The sequence below is a fragment of the Bos taurus genome, chromosome 14 (assembly GCF_002263795.3).
Source record: "Bos taurus isolate L1 Dominette 01449 registration number 42190680 breed Hereford chromosome 14, ARS-UCD2.0, whole genome shotgun sequence".
Taxonomy (NCBI): domain Eukaryota; kingdom Metazoa; phylum Chordata; class Mammalia; order Artiodactyla; family Bovidae; genus Bos; species Bos taurus.
The window spans coordinates 26449625-26473452 of record NC_037341.1 but is presented as its reverse complement, the minus strand read 5'-3'; the positions used below and the strand labels follow the sequence as shown (position 1 = coordinate 26473452).

The following is a 23828-nucleotide window of genomic DNA, read 5'->3' as shown; positions in this document are numbered from 1 at the left end:
GTTATTTTAATTTGGGGTTCTATTTTGCTTTGTCTTTTAAAGGAAAGGCCGTTATCTATAAAGTTTAATAAGTCTTATATGGGCATATAATATTTTACTGGGGCCATAAAACTGAATGTACTCAAGTTCTTACATCTATTTCATCCTTGAACGGCGTTCTGGTTGGTTTATATTCTGGGTCTTCATCTTCTCTATCAAATTCTCCCCTGTATGAAATGTTTTTAAAAAATGTTTAAATCACACTGATTATCAAGACACCGAAGGAGCCTGATAAAAAGGAACAGCTCGCCTCATGCTGCTTTGAATTCTGAGCCTGACATCCAAAGCGACTCTGTCGGTATTTAAAATGTGCAGCCATGAGGGGCGGAGGGTGTGTGTGCACGCAGTGGGGTGTGTTCGGGCGGGGGGGGGGGGGGGGTTATGATCATTTGAAAAAGACAAGTTACAGATTATCTAGATCCTATATTGTGTTTAAATAGTCATCATGATACATAAACAGACTATACTGGTAAACACCGCTCAAGTCCAAATCAGATGCAGCACAGCGCGTGGTGTTGTGTAAGGACTGAACCCTGCCAGTGGATCTGACACTCTGACACTGACATAAAGTTTATTAAAATTTTAAAGTGTCCTTCTTACCCGTCACCGCCATCTGCTAGCATGTCTGTTCCTCTCTGCTCGGCAGCGATGGCCTTGGCATCGGGCATACCAACTCGTTCCAGGAAGCACAGCGCGGGGTCAGCTCGCATGGAGTTGTACTTCTCGTACCCTGTGCCGTCCCCCCAACCCAGAGAGGACACACACAGAGACCACGAAGGCCCGTCACTCACAGAACCACAGCATGGCTGCCTCACACCAAGGTCGTCTCTTTATCAGATGATGGTTTATGCCCTATTTAAACTAACCAGGCTATAAGTAGCCCATTCTTGGAATGCTCTTCCCGGGGCAGATTTGGGGGAGGGGGAAGGCAGATTACATTTTCACGGATATTATCAGAATGACCTTAGTAAATACTAATGAAAACACAGGTTCAGGGTAACTGCAAGATGCCCGGGAAGAGGTCTGACCCTGTTGTCCCCAAGATCTAATTTTGCTTGGCATTTAAAAGGCCGCATAGTGTTCTTCGATGACCTCTGCAGTGGTCCAGCCCACCCTCCCTGTGAGCGGCTTCGGTCCTGCGGGAAGTCCACTGCCGGCTGATACATCCCTGTCTACGTCAGGCCAACGAACCTGTCTGATCAGGTTTAGGATGATGCGTGTCAGTAAGATGACACTGTTCCCTCTATGGTTTTCAAACTGCAATTTGCTTTTTGACTGCCCAGGCTGACTAGATGGGAAATGGCAGATCCCAACAGTGCACTGCGGGAAGATGGTTTCTGAGGCTGAGCTCACAAAACACGGCTGCAGTACACAAGCAGAACGGCACAATTCAATTAGGGTGTGTTCGACAACACCCCGGCTCCTAACTGCTGAAGAGCCGCCAGCCAAACTGTAATCATGAAAGGTTTTATAAGCCATCATTCTCCCCCTTAGTCAGGCTGGGCTGCCGAGAATACCTCAGCGACCTCCAGAGACTCGGGATTATAATCAGGAATCGTTCACTGTATATATCATGCCAGTTCTGCATCCCCGGCCTTTCAAAGTTAACAAGGCTGCGTCCCACTCAGGGGAGCCGCGGGTTCTCGGCACTGACATTTGTGAAATATTGCTTGGAACAAAGCCCAGGAGGCACTTGTACAGATTAATAGCAGAGGTTAAGCCCACCGTCCACTTTGACATGGGCTGGCAGAGCGTGCAAGGGGAGCCGTGCTGGAAGTAAAGTTTCCAAAGAGCTATAGGACAACTTGGCTATTATTAAAACAAATATGGTTTGGGTTCTATTTACAGCCAAGGAAGAAATGTTTTCTTCTCAAATACTCAACAAACATTCAAAAACAGCATCTGATATTTACAGTTCATATTAGATTTTTCGTGCGGGGAAACCGTAGACGCCAAGAGTCCTTTGGAACTAGCCTCATTAATATTATGACTTTGGAAAGAGTGTGCAGAGAGCTCTAAATAAAGACAAAGACACATGGTCAAGATGGGGTCTGATGCAGACGCCCCTTACCGTGCTTGAACACGCCAATGAGGAGGGACTTGTCTGCTTCCTTATCCCACCAGTCTGTGGGGACTTCCGCGTGGAAAGGTTCAGGTATCCACAAGTCAGCTTCACTGCAAAGACAACCACTGACGTGATATTTACAATAGACCCCACTGTTGGAAAAGAATGCTAAGTGAGGAGCATGACACTCGCCCCCTTCCCACGACAAGCACCTGAGCATCGTGGAGTGAGGTGGGGATGCTGGGGCGGTGCGAGCCAAGGTTGCAGGAAAGGGCAGAAGTCGGCTGCCTTCTGCTGGGACCAGAAGTAAACTTTATCCCACAGGACCCTGTTTTAAAGGTCACCTCACAAACACGAGTCATTTAGTTCACACCTTTTTGTACGTCCACAAAGACCTACAAACAGGCTTCTCCCGATTCTCCTCATGTCCCCAGGCTCGTAGGACAAACACTGCATTCGAGATGCAGAAAGAGAGATGTGCTGAGGATGCAGGAGGTTTGAAGCGCGCCCCCCACCCGTGACGTGGACTCTGACTGCCTGGATGGTCACTGCGAGGAGGAACACAGGCGCGTACCCACCTGGAGTCGGCGCCCTCCAGGATCTTCTCTGCCTGGTCTCCTATCACTTCTTGTCTCAGGTAGTAGAGCATGCGGACACGCAGCAGGACCCTGGAGAGGGAGACGGGGGAGGTGGGGGGAAGTTCTTAACTTCGGGACTGTTTGCCAACAGTGGCTTTTGGCAGCTGCTGCTGTTCATCCATCATCCTGCCAAGGCTGATTAGCCATGCTGTATGGTAGGCTTGAAGCGTGACAGATGGTGCCACATAATCACCTCTGCGTGTGCTTTCTGCTGGCTTCCAACCGGCCTGCCTGGCAACCGCGCCCCCTGCACGGGAGGGCCGGCGCTCAGCCCGGCCCGGGCGCACTTCATTTAGTCCTACCTAGCGCAGCTTGTGAAGTTTAGACACGTAGCCCACCACTGCCTCTGAAGTATTGAAGCAAGTTTGTAAACAACTGAGCAGATGGCTTTCAGTAACTGTTCTGCTTCATTATCTCATAAAATTTCCTCAGCTGCTGCCTTAATACCATTTTTGGAAGCACATCACAAGTTGTAGGAATAAACGAGATATAAAATCTGGTTTTACTACCTGACAATAAACCCTCAATACAGAATGTCAGGTTTTCCAGATTATACAACTTTGCTTCTGAGGAAGGAAGATGGTGGTGGGGGTGGATCCTTGCCGGGCCACCCTTTAAGGGGCTGTACCCATGTTTTATTCCTTCTAGCTTACATAACCTGGAAGCCCAAGTTGTCACTTAACAAATAATAATACAACATCACAAAGGAGATTAAAGTGTGTCTGGTTTGCTGAAGTTCTTAGTCATTTTCAAGGAATTGGTTTTTAAAAACTCATGGAATTCTAGGAACCAAATTTTCAATCTCATGTGGATTTCCTCAATGGTGTAAACTAATTCTTTGGATAAAGCCCACCTGGTAAACACCCCAAGAACTCTCAAGTCTAGCGTCTCCTGGACCAGCCCTGGTGTGCATTCAGGACAGACACCTGAAGACCACCGCCTTGTCCACGAGTAGACAAAATCAAGTGCGATTCCCACCACACACTTGGAGAACACTTCTCAATCCGTGTGTCGCGTGTACTACCACTAGTTCATTTGATCCTCACAGTAACTCTAGGGCAAAGTAGGACAAGTTACGATTTCCATTTCCTAAGCTAACAGAAGACAAGCGACAGACTTCAAAGTCCCAGAGTCACTTTAAGCACGGACCACTCAGAGTTAGGCCATCTGACTCCACCTCTTTGTACTGTCTCTAGGGATATGGACCCTGTCCTTGAACACATCAAAATGGCAAGTAGGGGTGGCTTCACCACGACAGACCACTCCTGATCACATACAGACATCCTGTGTACCACCTGCCCCTGATCGCACACAGACATCCCCTTTGTCACCCGCCCCCAGTCACACACAGACACCCCCGGTATCACCCACCGCCGATCACACAGACACCCCCTCTACCACCCGCCCCGATCACATACAGACACCTGGTGTACCACCTGCCCTGGATCACACACAGACACCCCATATACCACCTGCCCTGGATCACACACAGATACTCCCTGTATCACCCACCCTGGATCACACACTGACACCCCATGTACCACCTGCCCCTAATCACACAGAGACAACCCATGTACCACCCACCCCGGATCACACATAGACACCCCTGTATCACCTGCCTGCCTGTCCAGCATGGGGGCTGCTCCTGGCCAGCCTGGGTTCTCAACAGGCAAAACACAAAGCTGTAAAGACCTGAATGTGCTCCAAGGTAAGAGATCTTTTTGGAAAACTGGTTTTTATTAAGATTTCTTTCTCTGGATAAGATTAAAAATTGACTGTGCCACACTGAACCTGCAGAAGCGAAGTCAACACTGTGGGCAGCCGTGCCCGGCAAGAGCAGAGTCTGCAGCCCAGGTCTCCTCACAGAGGATGCTCAGCCAGGACGCACCTTCCACCTTTACCTGGATCTTCTTTTATGCACCAAACTTCAGTGCAGCATCAGTAACCCTAGCAGTTTCTCTCCCTTCAGGAGAAGACAAGGTTTTCTACCTCATGAGGAGTTTTAGTTTTGTGGATGGAGGCTTTAACGAATGATTGTAACTGTGAATGTCATCTTTCTTCTAGAGGAAAAAATTCAAACTCGTGAACAGGCAAGCTGAGTGCCCCTGAGGAATATATGGTGGGTCCTGGCAGGATAACGAGGTGATGGAAGGTGGCCTCGGACTCTAAGGGGTTTGCATGTGGTGAGTCAGGATGCCTCTCGAGTCCCCACTGTTAATCTTCATTCTGGTGGCTGGTCCCACTAGGGTCTGTTTTCTGGACGAGCATCCAGGTCAGGACCACAGGTGCACTGAACTGTCCCACCCCTTCCATCTCCTTCAACCCAAGACAGTTCCTGTCTTGGTCTCCTGAAACTTTTGAAGAGGACTGGCCGGATATTTTCCAGAAGATCTCACAATTTGGGTCTCGTTTTTCTCTCTGACTGCTCATCCCAGAGAGGAGGTGAAGACATGGCCAGTTCTCTTGAGACCCAGGTAAGATGTAAAGAGCATGAGTTATAGCTCACGTACTAACCAGGGAGGGTGCCCTATGGAAGTCTGTGATTGACGCGGGAAATTAAAAACTGCTGTCTCAGTGAGGCCTGGGAACAGAAGCCTGCCCCCACACTAAACCCCTTCGGTTACGGTTTGTCTGAATCCAGAACTCCTAAGGTTATGGACCCCAACTTCACAGAAACTACAAAGAAATAGAAGTTTTCTAATAGCTATGAGTGGGGCGGGACTTGAAGGAGGACCACTATGCTATGACAGTAACAGTGGTTTCTGAGGTGCTAAGATGGTTTGAGGTAATGGTTTTGAAGACTCAGAAAGGAAAATTTTTGTCAGTCAAAATTTAAGAATCATGATCAAAGATGGTCCCTGAAAGTACCATTACATTTAAAAAGGGATGAAAACCATGAGTCAGGACAACCCAGGAGAAGCAGGTGTTCTCTGGGAAATTATTTCACTGAGGCTTTAGACAACTCTGAGGGAAGACAGGCTTCAGACATGGGCGGGGGTGGGAGGGTGGGGGGTGGTCGAGAGCAAGGGCGGTGTCCCTCGACTAGCTGAGGGACCCTGAGTATCCGAGACTTGGTTTCCTTGTCTGGTAAAGGGGGATAAAAGAGCAAGATGACTCGTCTTAGACAATTCAAACAGAAAATCCATAGGAAGTGCTTGGCGTGCTGCCAGTAATAGGTACTCAGACTTTTGTTGCTGCGATATAGAGACAGACATTTATTGAAGCTCTATTTGACAAGTAAGGAAAGCGAGTCTGAGAGGATGAGAAGCTTGCCCCAGGTGGCCCCAATCAGGAAGGGTACAGATGTGCACTGGCTGTGCTGCTGAACCCCAGATACTGAAAACACACGCTCAGAGGAGGGGAAGCACCCACAGGTGGAGGTGCTCAGCAGCTCACAGAGCTCCGAGCAATGGAATTAATTCAGGTCCAGTTCCCTTCAGCTACGTATAATCAGGTTCTAGAAATAAAGGTGAGGAATAGGATTCTAAACCTCGCAGGTAAGAAAAAATGGACCCAACAACCGAGGAGTCGTGCGTGTGTGTGTGCACAGGTGCACATGTGCTAAGTCACTTCAGTCGTGTCCGACTCTTCATGAACCTACGGACTGTAGTCCACCAGGTGCCTCTGTTCATGGCATCACAAAGCAAAAAATATCATCTAAACTCCTCAGCCCCTTCATGGGAAGCAGTCAGTTGAAGGCAGGATTATATAAAGCTAACCACAATTCTCTAAACACGTTGGCTAAAACTCAGTTATCCACATGTCCACAGCACCATCATTCACAACAGCCAAAGACATCCATTAACCCAAGTGCCCATCGATGCATGGATGAATAAAATGTGGTCTATACACACAATGGAGTATTACACAGCCATAAAAGGGAACGAGCTTCTGTAGAAGCTACAACATGGATGAACCTTGAAAACATTATGTTCAGTAAAATAAACCAGCTACAACAAGGCAAATACTATAACAAGATACCTAGAATAAGCCAATTCTTAGAGACAGATGGTGGGACGGTGTTGTCAAGTGCCGAGGGCAGGAAGGGTGAGAAATCATTTAATAGGAACAGAAGTTATACTAAGGTCCATGAAAAGGTTTGGGTTCTAGACAGTGGTGATGGGCACACAGCAATCTGAATACAATTACTGCCAATGAACTGTATACTTACAAATAGTTAAAGTAGTAAAACTGTGTTGATGCATCTTTACTACTGCCCCCCTCCCCCCCAAAAATCAGCCCTCTAAAGTCAGGCTTCCACCTGACCTGACATCATGTTTCAAGAAAAAAAACAGTAAAGCTGCGCCACAAGAGTGCACTAGTCTTACTGATGGATATCTGGTGTATACGCATACTTGAGTACACGTACAGTTAAGAACCAGAAGGGCTGCCCGCTCCCCGCACCCGCCCTCCCTGACGTACTTGTTGCAATGGTGCTTCAGGTGCTTCTTGTAACTGTCCTCCTGGAACAAGGCGTCCGGGTTGCAGCCAGCCAGCCAGTCGGCATCCTGCACCACTGGGTGTGAGCTCTGGGCTTTCACCTTCTTGCCCTTCCTCCCCCTGGGCACCGGGGCTGACAAACCTAGAACCAGAGTAGTCATGATGATAATAACAATAGACACTGTCCACGACCCCAGTGACCGTGTCAGGGTCAGGAGTCAGGGACACGCAGGGTCTGGGGTGCCTCCGAGCTCCCCGGAGGCTCCCAGGACCCCGAGAGGGAGGTGCAGACCCACCGGAATGGTTGACCAGGGCCCGCGTCTGGCCATCAGCCGTGGGTGTGATGAGATCCCAGATGAAGCTCTTGATGTTCTCGTCCCCCCGGTAGTGGTTGAGGCAGTACACAAGGATGGTCCTGCAGATGGTCTCCACGTCCTGCTCGCTGAGTGGGCGCTTGTAGCGACCATGGGAGAGGATGTCCGTCCACCTCCCCCAGCTGCAAAGCAAATGTCCACATGTGGACGGTGCCTCCGACCTGAGACCTGGGGCTCTGGTTTCAGAGGCAGGTGGCAGCCTTAGGAGGGCCTGGGTCAAAACTAGTGACAGCAACATCAGGCAGTGGAAAAGCAATCCAGGTGCAGTAGCTAAACACACACACACACACACACACACACAGCCGCAGGGTGGGAGCTGACACCGCGTTTCCAGCAGGGATCTGAAAGCCCTCTGCTTCCCCTCCTCGAGGGCGTGGTTTCCATGTTCTGATGCTGACCCGTCATCTGAGATGGAAGGTGACAAGTGGCAGGTGTGACCACCCCCACATCAGGAAGCTGGTGGCTGAGGGTGTGGCCACAGAAGCAGCTGAGCGTCTCCCGATACCCAGACATGAGGTGGTCTGCTGGCTCACATCGGACCCTCGGCCCGGAGTGAGGAAGATTAACGACCAACCACACAGGAAGTTATTAGAAGCATCATTCATTAGAAGCATCATCCATCAACTTGAAGAAAAAAGTTATATGTGATTTTCATTTTGGTAAGATGCTCTGTAATGTGTTAAAAGGAAATTATAAGCACACCTCAATAATTAATGGAAAGCCACAAAAGATGTCCCTCTGAAACCAAGTCCCAAATATAAGCACTTACGTGTCCTCCTGTGAAACAGGGAGAGAAAGGGCCGTGGACAGGCCCCCATATGCAGCCCACAGGCAGGTGCCATGTGAGCACACCTTCCCCAAACTGCAGGTGCTCAGGGCAGAAATCAGCCCCAGGCGAGGGGCCCAGCCTCACCGGTGGCTTTGCCTCTGCCCCACCTGGTCCTCCAGCTTCCAGATTTGTTCTCCCAGTTCCATAAACCACAAACTTGGCCCTAGCCTTTGGGCCTTCGGACACACAGCTCTTCTTGCCAGAAACTCTCTTCTCCCTGTCCAACACCCCACCCTTACTCCTACTCCAGCTAATTCAAGATGTTTGTTCATGCCACCTCTGTGAAATGCCTTCTTTGATTCCCCCACTTAGAAGTAGGAAACAGCACCCGAGCTGCCTCTTAAAGGAGAGAGGACCTGTCTGCCTGGGGTGGGGGTGGGGGTGCCATGACCATCCTGCTCACAGTCGAGGAGGGAAGGGCTCTACAGAAAGACAGATAAGCATACCTTCCAGCTTCGGCAGAAATTAATATGCTCTGTCGCTAAAGTCAGCAGCAAAATTCTCAACTTTGACGGCTTAGATCATGGAAACAGGTGAAGTAGCAAAAGGGTCAGGTGGAGGGTCTCCACCTAGTAAAGACGGCCAGGAGTGAACCGCCGGCGCGTGGAGATGACGCAGAGAGGGGACCCAGCTACCAGGACATGGGACGGGCTACAGTGCATCTGCCTTTACTGTAAGCAACCACTGACCCAGCGTGCACTGTGCCTGCTGGCATCACACTCTGCCCTGAGGACAAAGAAGGAGCCCTAGGCCTCAAGGAGTCCTTCACTGGGGCTCCAGCAGGAAGGGACCATTAAGAGCAATCACCTGACGAGCTGAGTGTGACAGCACGTGCAGGAGACCCTTAGGGGTGGGAGGTGGGACAGGAAGCTGAGGTGATGCCCGCTAGGAGGTCAAGTGCGGGAGGTGGTAGGCAGATCAAGTCTGGGCTGGCGGAGTCGGGGCAGGGCTGCTTGTGGAAACAGGGTGGAAAGAGCAGCCCTGAGTGCCCATGGGAAGACCCACAGGACCGACAAGGGCCAGGTAAGATCCCTGTCGGCCACGTTAGCAGCATGTCTGTGTTTCTTCTGAAACTAATGATGATCTATTAGAAGAAAAAAATCACAGAGCAGAAGTCATCCGATCTATAGAAACACTGTTTTCGTGGCAGGTTTTTCATTTGAGTGGTATTTGCTTACAGTCCCACCAGGTACGAGAGCGTGCTTGTTTAGGAATTCTGATTTATGCCGAGCACACTGCCTTTGGAAGCCCTGTGCCATGGAGTTTCAGAGATGGATTCAATGTGGATCCTGAGATTGAGCAGGAGAAATACGACCCATTTAGATGGTTGAAATGGCCTCCACATTTCAGATAGGTAGGAAGAGCTTTACAAATGAGACCACTGCCTTTAACAAATTTTTATAACAGAAAAATGATGAAAGAGTACCAAAAGTGATGAGAGAGTGGTAATTTTACGTGAAGGAGCCCTAGAAAGAGACTTCTGAGGCTTCCTTCTGAGTTCCTAGTGATCAGCAAGTGAATCTGAGTCTGACGTGATTCCTCAAAGGACATACCCCCTTCAAATCTCTGAGGATCTGCACAGCTTTGAGTTCTTTAACCACCTGGGTTGTGCCAAAAGCATTTGTGTCCTGGGCAGTCACAGAAACCCAAACATAAATTAGAGTTTTTCTATACCACTTGGAATTCTAACCATTTTTTGAATGAAATTCCATTTCTCACGTGAGCTTGACTCACCCATAGACGAGCAGGTTCTTCTCAACTCGGAAGCACTCGCTCCTGGCATAGCCCTGGGACCTGTCTGGTGGCCGCCGCGGCTTTGTGCAGGGCTTCTCCTCTGAGTCGCTCTCCAGGTCTGAAAATTCCATCAGCTCGTCCTCCTTCACCGCGCTGTACAGCCTGGTTTGCTTCCTCACTCTTGGAGTGTCAATAACCAGGTTGTTCTGAAAGACAGCAGATAATGTGAAACTTCTGAAAAGGAAGCCCTGGGAGAGGTCAGACAGGGAGTCAATGTGACCGCTCACTCACCCTTCCGTTTAAGGCATCGATATCCAATTCTGCCTTCTTCGCCCACTTTTGCCAGAAATTTGGATCATCCAAGGAAATATCTGTCCTATTTCCAGATGCAACAAAGCTGGCCTAAAGGAAAAAAATGTTCATTACTTTGCGATGGTTTTCTCAGTGAAATGCAAAGCAGCTTTCACTTTCATTCACCCGAACACACAGTCATCCTTCCACTGTGTGCGTGGCAGGTGTTATGGTCAGTGGGACTGGGACGAAGGACTGTCCCTTAGGCAGCTCACTGTCCAGGGGTTGAGACAGATCAGGAAATAAAAAATGACAGCACAGCCTAATAAATGACAGGTGACAGAGATGTGTACAGGTGCAGCCAACGTACGGAGGGGAGCCCCAGCCAGGCTTAGGTGGGGTGGAGGTTCCTGCTGGGAAGAGAGAATATGTCCTCCAGAACACAGTGCCCAAACCAACCACAGAACAGGGCTCCCCTGGTGGTCCAGTGGTTAAGAATCCACCTTGCAATGCAGGGGATATTGGTTTGATCCCTGGTCCACAGAGATTCCACATGCCAAGGGGGCAATGAGCCCTCTGCACCACAACTACCGAGCCTGTGCTCTAGAGCCTGGGAGCTGAAACTGCTGAGACTCTGAGTCACAACTGCTGAAGCCTGTGTGCCTAGAGCCCGTGCTCCACGAACAAGAGAAGCCACCACAATGAGAAGCCTGAGCACCGCAACTAGAGAGCAGCCCTGCTCGCTGCAACTAGAGAAAGCTCAAGTACAGCAATGAAGACCCAGCAGAGCCAAAAATTAATTAATTAATTTAAAAAAAAGGCCACAGAACAAGAAAGCAAGTGGAAATGTCCAGGATGGAGCATGTGCAAAGGCACAAGGGCGAAGAAAGGTGATTGTGTCACGTAGCCAGGGCTTCGGGTGGTCAGGGGGGTGTTGCCCAAGGTCAAGCTGGTGAGGCAGGCAGAAGGCGGGGCCGGCAGGGCCTTGTGTGTCCTGTTAGCAGAGTCCAAATTCCATCCTCAGGCAGCAGGAAATTCTTTGAAAATGGAAATAATCTCAAGAGGAATGAGACCATACGCAAAGTCACCTGTCAGAGGGACCACACCAGTGTCCTGGAGCAGGGGGTGGGGTCGGGGGAGTGCAGAACAGAACAGAACAAGCTGCAGCCAGGGTTTAGGGAGGGAATGGGGAAGATCTGCAGAAATGAAGAAAAGGAGACAGGCTAGAAGGTGGTCTTTAAAAGGTAAAATTAAAGGGGTTAGACTGTGAGGGCATGTAAAGGCTGAAGGAGGAGGAAGCCATGAAAACCCCAGCTTCAATTCTGGCATCTGAGAGGTGTGACTCAGGTGAAGAAAACAGGGGTGTGTGCACGTGCACACACGCATGCACAGAGGTGGAGGGGCAGAGATAATGACCCTGTTTTGGTACCGAATGAATCTGAAGTATCTGTGAGGACGGAGGAAAGAACCTGAAAAGAAGCTGAAAGATGTGAGGGAGAAGGTGTTGGGTCACTGAGCCCAGACAAGGAGAACCTTTCAAGACTGGAGTAGCTGTGTGAAGTGGAGCAGCTGAGACAAGTGGAGTAGTTTCAACAAGCGGAGCAGGTGGGACAAGTGCAGTAGCTGGGATAACTGGATATCCATATGTAAAAGAAGGGAGCTGGACCTCCGTCTCATCACACACAAAAATTCACTCAAAAAGGGATCGGAGACATAGAAGTTAAGAGTGAAAACTGTAAAACTCTTAGAAGAACGAACACGAGCAAACCTTTGCAATCATAGGTTAAACGATGTATCAGAAGCACACATGATAAAAGAAAAACATGGGTAACCTGGGCTTCTTAAAATTAAGCATTACTTTGCCAACAAAGGTCCGTCTAGTCAAGGCTATGGTTTTTCCTGTGGTCATGTATGGATGTGAGAGCTGGACTGTGAAGAAAGCTGAGCACCGAAGAACTGATGCTTTTGAACTGTGGTGTTGGAGAAGACTCTTGACAGTCCCTTGGACTGCAAAGAGATCCAACCAGTCCATTCTGAAGGAGATCAGCCCTGGGATTTCTTTGGAAGGAATGATGTTAAAGCTGAAACTCCAGTACTTTGGCCACCTCATGCAAAGAGTTGACTCATTGGAAAAGACTCTGATGCTGGGAGGGATTGGGGGCAGGTGGAGAAGGGGACGACAGGATGAGATGGCTGGATGGCATCACTGACTCGATGGACGTGAGTCTGAGTGAACTCCGGGAGTTGGTGATGGACAGGGAGGCCTGGCATGCTGTGATTCATGGGGTCACAAACAGTTGGAAACAACTGAGTGACTGAACCGAACTGAACTGAAGAAAGGACTATGAGAAATATTTGCAAATTACATAATGAGAAACTTATATTTGGAATACTTAAAACTCAATTAAAAAAAAAAAAACAAAAACTAAAAAAGGTTCAAAGCTGTTCAGAATATCTGAAGAGACATCTCCCCAAAGATTATATGTATCAATACTCGGCCAACAAGCACACGAATAGATGTTAAATAGTATCAGAGAAAGGCAAATCAAACCAGAGTGGGCTATCATGTCATACTCGGTAATAGGGTGGTCATTAAAAAAGACAGACAACCAAAAGTGTTGGTGAAGATGTGGACAAATTAAAACCCTAACCACTGCTGGTGGGAAGGGGAAATGGTACAGTCACTTTAGAGAAGAGTCTGGCAGTTCCTCAAAGGGTTAAACACAGAGTTACACAAGACCCAGCAATTCCATTCCTGGTATATAAGCACGCGAGATGAAAACAGACGTCCACACAAAAACTTGTACATAAACGTTCGGAACACCATTCGTCATAACCCAAAATTGCAAACAATCCAAATTTCAGCACCAGCTAGTGAATGGGTCAACAACAATCCAGGTCCATATTCAAGTGGTAAATAAGGTGAAGCCATAGAATGGGATGTGGTTCAGCAATAAAAGGAAAGAAATTAGTGATAACGTGCTATAACATGGATGAGCCCCCAAAACAGGCTAAGGGAGTGAGGCCAGACACAAAAGGCCACATGTTGTATGATTCCATTTATATGAACTGTCCAGAGTAGGCAAACCTAGCGAGACAGAAAGCAGAGGAGTGGTTGCTGGGACTTAGATGGGGAGGGGGTGGGGGGAGAACTGTTAAAGGGTGATGGAAATGTTCTAGACTTAGATGGTGGGATACTTGTACATTTCTATATATGGTAAAGGTGCTGGATGGTACACTTAAAATAGGTGGTTTTTATGATAAGTAAACTACATTTCCATAAAGTTGCTCAAAATGAAAGTGGAAAGTGTGGCACTAGGCTTGGAGGTGGGTGGGTGAAGCCTCAGAAGGGGCAAGGAGGGAGCCGGGGAGTGGGGGAGGGGTAGAAGCTGGAAGTTAGGAAATGAGTAGAGTAAGGCAGTAGAGCAGCAGGGTCAATAACGCTGTGTGGGTTGCTGGTGTGGTTTTTAGCTACAAAAGAAGTTATGGGGTTGCAGCCAGAGACGAAAGCAGATGGGGGACTTTTTCAAGATAGAAGTGAGATGATTGTTCTCAAGGCTTGATCAGGAATCAAGATCCCAGGAAAGGAGGAAGGTGATGACAAAGCAGAGGCTCAAGAAGTGGAAGGGAGGGGGGCCAGGACACAGAGAGAGGACGAGGCTGGGGAGCCCAGAAGCAGGGACGGGAAAGGTGAGGGTGACTCCGATGCCAGACACGCTGAACATAAAGCACGTTTTGTGTGTCAGGGGCCCCAGTGGGATTAAATCACTAATTTCTTAACATGCGACATAAAGCAGCTGTTATGTGTGCTTCTCACGAGCGCATTGCACAGCCTCTGTTCCGCCTCCCCAGAAGACCTGCCTCCTGGGTGGGTGCGCACCTTAGCAAACGTGGAGCCTTTGCCCTCGGACTCGATGGTGATGGTGTGGGTCCGCCGGAGCAGGATCTGATCGATGTCTTCTTCGCAGAACTTGGAGCCCTCGTCCTCCTCATCCATGAGTGCACCGTAGGCCCCCTTCCGGAGAAGATCCTCTATTTCTTTCTTGGAAAGCTGTTGTACCTGTGTTAGAGAAGTATTTAAAGTGATTTAGATAAAGGAAACCAACCCTGAATATTCATTGGAAAGACTGACGCTGAAGTTGAAGTTCCAATACTTTGGCCACCTGATGTGAAAAGCTGACTCACTGGAAAAGACCCTGATGCTGGGGAAGACTGAAGGCAGGAGGAGAAGGGGATGACAGAGGATGAGATGGTTGGATGGCATCACTGATTTGCAAACTCCAGGAGATGGTGAAGGACAGGGAAGCCTGGCGTGCTGCAGTTCACGAGGTTGCAAAGAGTCAGACACAACTGAGCTACTGAACAGTAACAAAGAACTGAAATGTCTGGAGACTGAACAAACGCTTACTTTTTTCTCCAAGACAGTAAACCTCAATTATGACGAAGTAAATGTGACCAAATATGCTTAAAATATTGAGGCCAAAGGATAACCAGATGCGGATGGTTTCTCACTGGGAGCTAAACGAAGCAAGGAGCAGGAGTGAAGCAAGCAGGGCGAGGACAGCACGGCTTACCCCGTTGGGAGCATTCTCCCGTCCGCTCATGGACTGCAGGACTGCCTTGTCCAGACCCAGCTTCAGGCTGGCCTTGTCAAACATTTCCCTTTCATAAGAATTCCTGGTAATCAGCCTGTATATCTTCACAGATTTGCTTTGTCCTATTCTGTGACATCTAGCCTGAGCCTGAAAGAAAAAGGAAATGCATGGCCACCAGAGAAAGAGAACACACCACTGCCAGTTACAAGAGCATCTGTTCTGATAAATAGGGGTACCATTCAACACTGGAGGGTTAACACGCCAAGAAATGACTTTCACATTATCCATCAATTGATTACCGGTTGGTTCATTTGCCCCAATCATGGGACACTGCCTGAGCGACGGCAGGATTTCAATTTATTGGTCTGATGTAGCGGAACGACTTCCTAAAGTGGGGGAGGGGGGTACCAGGAAGGTTTTCTTGCATGTTTACCTGGAGATCATTTTGGGGATTCCAGTCAGAATCGAAGATGATGCAGGTATCAGCAGCAGTGAGATTAATGCCTAGGCCTCCTGCCCTCGTACACAGGAGGAACACAAACCTATCGGAGTCAGGCTTGGAGAACCTGTCGATAGCTGCCTGACGGAGGTTGCCTCTGACCCGGCCGTCGATTCTCTCATACGGGTACCTGGAAGATGTCAGTGTCAACAAGGAGGCCTGGCAGATGGCCACAGGACATGTGTTCCTTTCCTGGTGCTTTTAAAAACGTACTACAACATGGGATATAAATTTACAGGATCGGGCTTCCCTGATGGCACAGTGGTAAAGAATCTGCCTGCAATGCAGGAGACACAAGAGACTTAGGTTCCATCCCTGGGTCGGGGAAGATCCTCTGGGGAAGGAAATGGCAACCCACTCCAGTATTCTTGCTGGAGAAATCCCAGGGACAAAGGAGTCTGGTGGGCTATAGTCCATGGGGGTCACAAAAGTGTCAGATGCTACTTCAACATCAAGAAAGAGCTGTCCTCCTCTAGCCCAGAGAAAGAACTAGAAAAATAGAACTGCCTGCAAAAGCTTGCGTCATACGGGACAACTGCCGTGCCCATCCACAGCTTTCAAGAAGAGCTAAGACACAAGCCCCCACCCATCCCCTTTATCATACAGGCCACTTGGAGATGAAGCGCGTGGAGCCCAGTCCCACACCCCCCCACCCCCGACCCCCAGGGCCTGGCCCTCACCGTCTCTGAATGAGGTAGTCTTCCAGGATGTCCAGGCAGCGCACCATCTGGGAGAAAATGAGCACCCTATGGCCACCGGCCTTCAGCTTCGGCAGCAGCTTGTCAATCAGCACTAGCTTGCCAGCAGCCTGGATCATCGCCTGGAGCTGAAAATCTGGAGAGTCGGCATTGTGTGTTTCTTTAAACTCTTCCAAAATTTTCTCTTCAGCACCTGCGGAGATTGGACAGCATAACGGGAATACTGTAAAAGGTTTTTTTCTTTTATTACTGAAAACAACGAACCTGCTTTCAACACCCACTGCAAACAGCAGGGCCCAGAACAACGCATTCGCGTTCACGCACACACATCCATCCACCGGCTCAGAGTGCGGGTCTGCAGGAAACCAGGGAGGTAGAAAAGGGATCAGAGTTAAATTTAAGCACAACACATTTTCAAGCGTTTGGGGGGGGGACCCCCACATTTTCCAACAAACAAATGTTTGCTGTCTGTAGAAACTGAATTTCAACAACAGACTGTCAGAGCTAGAAGTGGCAGAAACAAGCCAAGGGCCGGATACCTACAGAAAATTTGGAACCTAAAATGCTAAAGAAATGAAGAGCTGTTTACTCACGGAAGATAAACACACATAACAAAATCTGTTCTGAAACCAAGAGGCAAGGGAACAGAGTTCTAACAATTGCTGTGCAGGGGCAGTCGTCTGTGTATCTAAACTGCCTATTAATATGGCCAAAAGCACCGCAGCAAAAGGGAGTCCCGCTTCGAGGATAATATTTAGAGATTTTTTCAGGAGATCTGAGCACACATTTTCACTGCAATCTCTCCATCTCCCTCTACATTCATTTTCATCTGATTAATTTCCTAAAGTACAAAAGTTCTATCTTGAGTTATCCAAAGCTTTAAACAACCAACCTGTTTCATGAAAGACATCGATACCTAACCCTCTTTTCTATTAGTCCCACAGAGACTTCTGCTTCCTGAGGGTGCATCAGAGAGACTGTCACCTTCCTAGAGACCGAAACTCTTCCCACCTCCGCCCCTGACCCCAGACACACTTGTCCAGGGAGTAGCCGGCTAAGCTTCCTGCAGCTGCTTAGGTGGCTTAACTAGAATTAGACAGCAGGGGTCCGGGGTGGGGTGGGGAGGTTAATCAGGGTCCGGCCACTGTGCTCCACCCTTGCCCTGGGGATGCAGGGTAGTCACTTCTTTGGGAAATACAGACAGACAAATCCATCTGATAGGATTACTTCCCAGCCTTAAACCACACCAGGAACCTGACTTCTTAACCACTGGTTTTTAAACACGAAGGCACTGTACTGATGGGGATACGAGACCCAGGTCAGGTCACCTGGGCCATCAGAGCTGCCAGGACGGAATGGGGGCATGCAGCCACAGGCAGGACGGCAGTGCCCCCACTTCCCTTTTCAGAGCACCTGTGGAAATGAAGTCATGACCTGGTCATATGCAGAAATACTGCCTGTTTGTTATTAATCAACAAAGAATCTTCCTGAGACCGGATTACAGTCACTAATGCCTGGGCCAGGCCTGGAGGTCTATGCATAGCAAGCCACTGCTGTTTCTCAGGAATGGCCCGGCAGAAAATGCCAGTGGGCTGGAAACTGCCACTTCTCACTCCCTCTCTCACATGAATAAAAGGCTAGTATTCAGGATTTCAATCTGAAGGGAATGAAAGGCAAAGGTTTCGCTAGGAAAAGGTAAAAACCAAACTGCTGTTGAAGAGCATCAGCACAAATACCCTTGAATGAAGCACGGTCTTGAATAAATGTTCTTGCATCCTACATACTTGCTAAGTCGCTTCAGTCGTGTCCAACATTTTGTGACCCCATGGACTGTAGCCCACCAGGCTCCTCTGTCCATGGGATTCTCCAGGCAAGAATACTGGAGTGGGTAGACATTTCCTTCTCCAGGGGATCTTCCTGACCCAGGGATCGAACCTGCATTTGTTATATCTCCTGTGTTGGCAAGCAAGCTCTTCACCAAACATCCCTGTATAAAGTCAAATAACGTTTTCCAAAACAAAAAATTTAGAAATCTAGGTTCTAGATTCAGGACAAGAAGGTCCTCAGGAGACAGGGGGAACTGATCATATCCACATATTACATTAGGTTTTTTAAAAACATTTCTTCTTGTTGGATAATATACTACAAGCAATTCAGAACCACACTTCACTTACAATATCTAGGTAGTTATTTTTTGTTAAAATTAAGATATTAATATCAATCCATAATCAAAATACACTATTTTAGATATTTTAGTGAATAGTTTTCAAAAATGAAATAATCATTTTGACAAAATTAACATGTTTGAACTATTTTAGCAAAAAATTTGAAAATATAAATTCAGTCAAATCAGTAGAGAAATTTTTTTCATTTTAAACTTATTTAGATGAGAAAAGTAACTTTCCTGCCTTTTCAATTCTACCAATAATACATCATCAAAAACTGTCAGAATTAAAATATATTATTTCTTATCTGACAAAAGTTCTTACTGAATTAATTCAGCTCTTTGCTGTGAATTCAGGCTCTTAAAGTGGCAGCCAGTTGTCACTAGTAATGCTTCCTTTAAATATATCAGCAAACATATTTCTTATGTGATGCTTTTAGCTATAATTATACTTTGTCCGGGCTTCCCCGGTTGCTCAGCAGTCAAGAATCTGCCAGCAATGCAAATCATATAGGACATGCGGGTTCTATTCCTGGGTTGGGAAGATCCCCTGGAGGAGGGAATGGCTACCCACTGCAGTATTCTTGTCTGGAAAATACCATGGACAGAGGAGCCTGGCAGGCTACAGTCCATGGGGTCGCAAAGAGTTGGACATGACTGAAGTGACTGAGCACATATTTTCCAGAAAAGCTGAAGAAAGAAGGGCAGGGAAGATGTCCAGGAGGAAAACTAAACTGACCTCTAAGCCATTAGAGGGCCAAATTCTCAAGGTTATCAATTAAAGATTTACCTTGATGCTAGATCTGTAAACATCAATCAGAAAATTAAAAATTGGAAATAGGCTATAAAAAGCCCAAATACTCCAATAGTGTTAGTCACTTAGTTGTGTGTGACTCTTTTGTGACCCCATGGTCTGTAGCCCATCAGGCTCCTCTGTCCATGGGATTCTCCAGGCAAGAATACTGGAGTGGGTTGCCATTTCCTTCTCCAGGGGATCTTCCTGATCCAGGGATCGAACCTGGGTCTCCTGCATTGCAGGCAGACTCTTTACCAACTGAGCTGCCAGGGGAACCCAAAAAATACTTCAATGGCACTGCCCTAAATTAAAGTCCTGCATTTACACTTAAAAGTGTGTTTGTGCGCACACGTGTGTGTGTATGTAGCAGAGACAACTTAAAGGAAGTACGGAAGTCTGTTCCCTTAAACAGATGGTCACTGTGAGGGCAGGAGCTGCAATGTTATCTAGTTATAGTAGCCGCAAACAAATAAATTATTTCTTTTGAAGATTACCCTTTTGCTCTCTGAAATTCATTCCATCACAAGCTCAGCCTTGTCTTCTTTCTGCCCACTGTTCTCCACATCCCTTCTCCCCAACAACAAAGAGGACTCATAAGTCAACCCAAACCATCGGGGACCCCATCAAGTCTTCAACATCACCTTCACTCTCACATGTGCACATGTGCTCAGTCGCTTCAGTCACATCTGACTCTTGCAACCCCAGGGACCATCGTCTGCCAGGCTCCTCTGTCCATGAGATTCTCCAAGAATACTGGAATGGAGCCTCTTGGAGGCTACTGTTCTCTTGTCACAGACATCAAATGAAAAAACTTTGTGTGTGTGTGTGTGTGTGTGTGTGTGTGTGTGTCTCAAATTACACACACACACACACACACACACACACACACACACACAGCTTTACTCATACCATTGACCACCTTTGGCTCAGCTCCATCTCCTTAGCTCAGGACCAGGCTGCAGACACCACAACGGCCTCACGGGCTCTTACACACATAAGGATGAGCAAGCTGCAGCACTGAACATACAACAGTCACGTGTGAGTCTCACTTTGGAAGACCAACCTACAAGCAGAAAGTCTGAAGCAGAAATGCACCAAGGTCACAGCACAGCCATAACCTCAGGTGCTCCGGTGAGGTGGCTCTAGGCAGGGACCACTCTGGCATTAGTAACTGCAGATTCCAGAGGTGAGCTGGCCCAAGGAGTATAGATGACAAAACGGGGAGAGACCGGGAACTCCTGACATCAGCTGCATTTGAACCTCACGGATTGTGATAGGGACAAAACAAACAAACGAACCTGGCTTGGTCCCTTCTCCCCTGGAAGCACCCTAACTGCACTGCTGGCCAATCATAATTGCATGCAAACACCCCAATTTAGACCGCCACCACTTTTCTTTAACCCATATTAACTCCCGCCTGGATGACAGCAGTAGCCTCCTAGTGGGGCTTTCTGTTTGTATATCTTTCCCTGCTCCCATCTGTTTATTCATATGACGTTTCCAGATCAATCATCTTGAATCCCATGTCTAATCATTTCTTAGCTCCATCAAGATCCCACAAGCTGGCATCTAGGCTTCCCATAACCAGGTTCCACTATGTCTACGGTTCACTGTCCCATTGTTTCACACACCTACTTTATATCCTGGGCAGGTTCCACTTTGTTCTGCCTCCTTCTCTTGTCTCCTGTGGTTACATCAGCCTAAATGCCCCTTCCTTTTGTAACTCTGATGGCAAAAGCCTGTCTCACTGTCATCGCTTTTGAATGGCTTTCCTGCTCTTATGTCTCCGGAGTATCTTACATGTCACAGGCATGAATTCCTCTAATGATTTCTGGAAGAGTACAATACAGGTTCTTACCCATATCAGTTACATAACACTATCAATTTAGTTAAGAAAACAGGAAGATCATGAACCATGATCTTGATTATCAATGCTCGAGATAACCTCTCGCTCTTAGAGAATAGATGCTGGAGGCCTCCAGACTGAGAGAAGTTCTTTCCCATCAAAGTTTTGAGGCATCCAACAGCTGCCTCTCACCCCAAAGGTGTTCTTTAACTTCTCTGATCTAAACACACACAAACACACACACACACCCCATTGGGGTCTAATTTTTCTTTAACTGTTAGCACGTTTGATGACTTCCAGCCAGTGGGCACCGACACCTCCTTTCAAGGACTGAGATGCAGATGCAGGACAGATGATGTGAGGTCCTGCTTCAGGGACCATCGGGGAAAAGATGTTGCACCTACAGCTTCACAGAGGAGGCTTTGTGAAGAAGAGGAAGATGATGAAACTCACATTGGGGCAACTACAAACCATACAATAACACGAGTGAAGGGAGGCAAGGATTTCTGGGGCTTTGACAACGACTGAAACAAGGTGCCAGGCTTACCGTTGATAAGGTAGGGGTGGTTGCAGCACTTCCGTAATTCCATCATAGTGTTTAAAAGGTTGGGCACGTTAGCTTGCCCACCACCTTTGGAAAGAAACGCGAAATTCTTCTCAAGGATGGCTCGGTAATATTTCTTCTGAATGTTTGTTAGCTCCACTTCAATGATAGTTTCTTCTTTGGGGGCCAAGTTCTTTTCCACGTCCTCCTTGAGACGTCTCAACATCATTGGCTTTAGAATAGCCTGGAGTTTTTGCACCTAAAAAAGGATCTTAAGTAAATACTGGTGTTGGGACTTGATAGCATGGTAAAACATAGTCTAACATAAAAAACCAGGAGTCTCTTATTTATCTACCTTTCACTTTCATTTGTCGAAGGGTACGAGGGCATTATCTTACAGCTCTCATAACAGGAGCACATGAGGGTTGAATGTCCAGTTTCTGATGGGCTAGTTCACCTGGCCAGAGAGTCCTGAACAGCCAGGAGGCTTGAACAGAACACAGCAGAAAATAACCCTATTCATTCTGTTAGTTTTCCCTTCTGTTTGTCTTAAGCCTTCGGGATGATGAGGAAGGAAGGGAGAAAGTCGTAGGAATGATTTGCTTCAGTTCTCTTCCTTTCTAGAAAGAGCTGATAGAATGTGTGAGTAAGCCAGGAGCTCTCTGGTCCCTCTCTGTTCTCATCTCTGTTGACTGGCAATAGGACACTGCACACCAGACAGCTCTGATTTATTCTATGAAGGGCAAAACAAAACAGACTTCACTTGAACTAAGAGAAGAGGTTTAGATGGTAAATTAGGGGAGGGGGCACGTGAAGACTAAGATTTCAAGTGTCATATTTTGTTTCAAATAGAGCTTGATAACCAACACCTACGTAACTTGAACGATCTATAAGATAACTGGCCACTTTTCATACCAGATACCGTATTTATTTCTCATAGAAATCCTGCAAGGTAGTTAGGAACCATGTTTCTAAATGAAATATGTAGACTCAAGAAGAGTAAGCAATGTGAGCAAGCAGGAACTAAGACTAGAACTTCAGATCTCCAGGACGGACACAGCTTGCGAAATTTCAGCCTCTCCTGACACTACCCCCAAAAGCACACAATGAAAAACCACTGAACTCAACAGGACAGCAGCTGAAAAGTAGGTGGACAGGTACGGAAACTCTGTAAATCTCAACAGCCCTTCAGGAGGGCAAAGAGACCAACCAACCAGCCAGAACATCACCTTAATGAAGACTCAGAACATCCAAGCAAAGGAGGTGTAAATCTCACTTGTCTACTAGGTGGGGGATAATTGACATAATTTACATTTTTAAAAACAATTAAATCTTAACACTTTGGCCCTTTGGGAGTTAATCCTCAATTTAATGACTGAAATACAAAAGGAGCCGTGGTAAGTACCTGCTCTTCAGTTTTCAGATCACCAAATTCTTGCATAAAGGTGGTTTCCGAAGGAAAGCGAGTGGGTTCTAAGAAGTGAAGCAAGCTGAAGAGCTCTTCCACCGTGTTCTGGAGCGGGGTCCCCGTCAGCAGCACTTTGTGTTCCTGTGGGGATGCGAAGATAACTGAGCAAATCATAACAAAACCATAGCCATGCCAAAGCCTCTCTTGGGATCAGCATTTCCCCAATTCCACTCGTGGTCGCTGAAATTCAGCATCCACCCAGCATAAAACACAGGAATAAGATCCGAAGGCACAGATACAAGAAATGTGGTCTCTGTCTTAGATTCCAAGACCCTGTAAACGTGGTCTGCTATTTTGATTTTTCCTGGGATGTTTAGGTCAATGTTTTGGTGGTGTGGTTCTGCACTCTCCTACGTCTTGTGGCATCTTTTCCCACCAAAGTTCAAGTTCTGCCTAAGATCCCTAGCTCAGATGAAGCTCACGTGCTCCTTTTCTGCTCTCTACAGGGCTATGCCCTCCCCATCTGCTTCCTGCATGACTCACTTAAGAGACAAAAGGTTTTCTACAGGCAACAGCACATGAAAAACTATTTTGTTCAGCAAACATTTCAATCTAGCAAAGAGGTCAGCTTGGTTTTAAATGCCATAATCATGTTTTGTTGTTTTTTTTCCCCAATAGATGCTATTTCTTACTTTGTCTCTTTGAACCAAGGCAGGTATTTTCTTTAAGGCACTCCTTCCTGTTAACGAGCTTTTTCTTCAGCTTTCTTTATGGATCCATACCCTTGTCCTCTTATTTCTACGTATCCAACATGGTGACCAGTCTTAATGAATTTATTGATCTTAAAGGCCTTATTATGTTCTACTTT

The 23828-nt window shown here is 47.4% G+C and overlaps 1 protein-coding gene across 3 annotated transcripts in view; it reads right to left on the bottom strand.

The window, feature by feature from the left end:
• Window positions 1-23828, bottom strand: part of CHD7 (chromodomain helicase DNA binding protein 7) — a 190619-nt gene that overhangs the window by 15168 nt on the left and 151623 nt on the right. For all 3 annotated transcript variants that reach the window (XM_025001824.2, XM_059874422.1, XM_059874421.1), the window contains exons 14-27: window positions 22958-23101; window positions 21556-21811; window positions 16185-16395; window positions 15439-15634; window positions 14985-15152; window positions 14291-14470; window positions 10411-10521; window positions 10120-10325; window positions 7479-7678; window positions 7165-7324; window positions 2683-2772; window positions 2111-2214; window positions 640-769; window positions 134-206 (exon numbers count right to left, since the gene is read on the bottom strand). In XM_025001824.2, coding sequence (XP_024857592.1) covers window positions 134-206; window positions 640-769; window positions 2111-2214; window positions 2683-2772; window positions 7165-7324; window positions 7479-7678; window positions 10120-10325; window positions 10411-10521; window positions 14291-14470; window positions 14985-15152; window positions 15439-15634; window positions 16185-16395; window positions 21556-21811; window positions 22958-23101 — 2229 coding nt within the window. The remainder of the gene's footprint in view (window positions 1-133; window positions 207-639; window positions 770-2110; window positions 2215-2682; window positions 2773-7164; window positions 7325-7478; window positions 7679-10119; window positions 10326-10410; window positions 10522-14290; window positions 14471-14984; window positions 15153-15438; window positions 15635-16184; window positions 16396-21555; window positions 21812-22957; window positions 23102-23828) is intronic.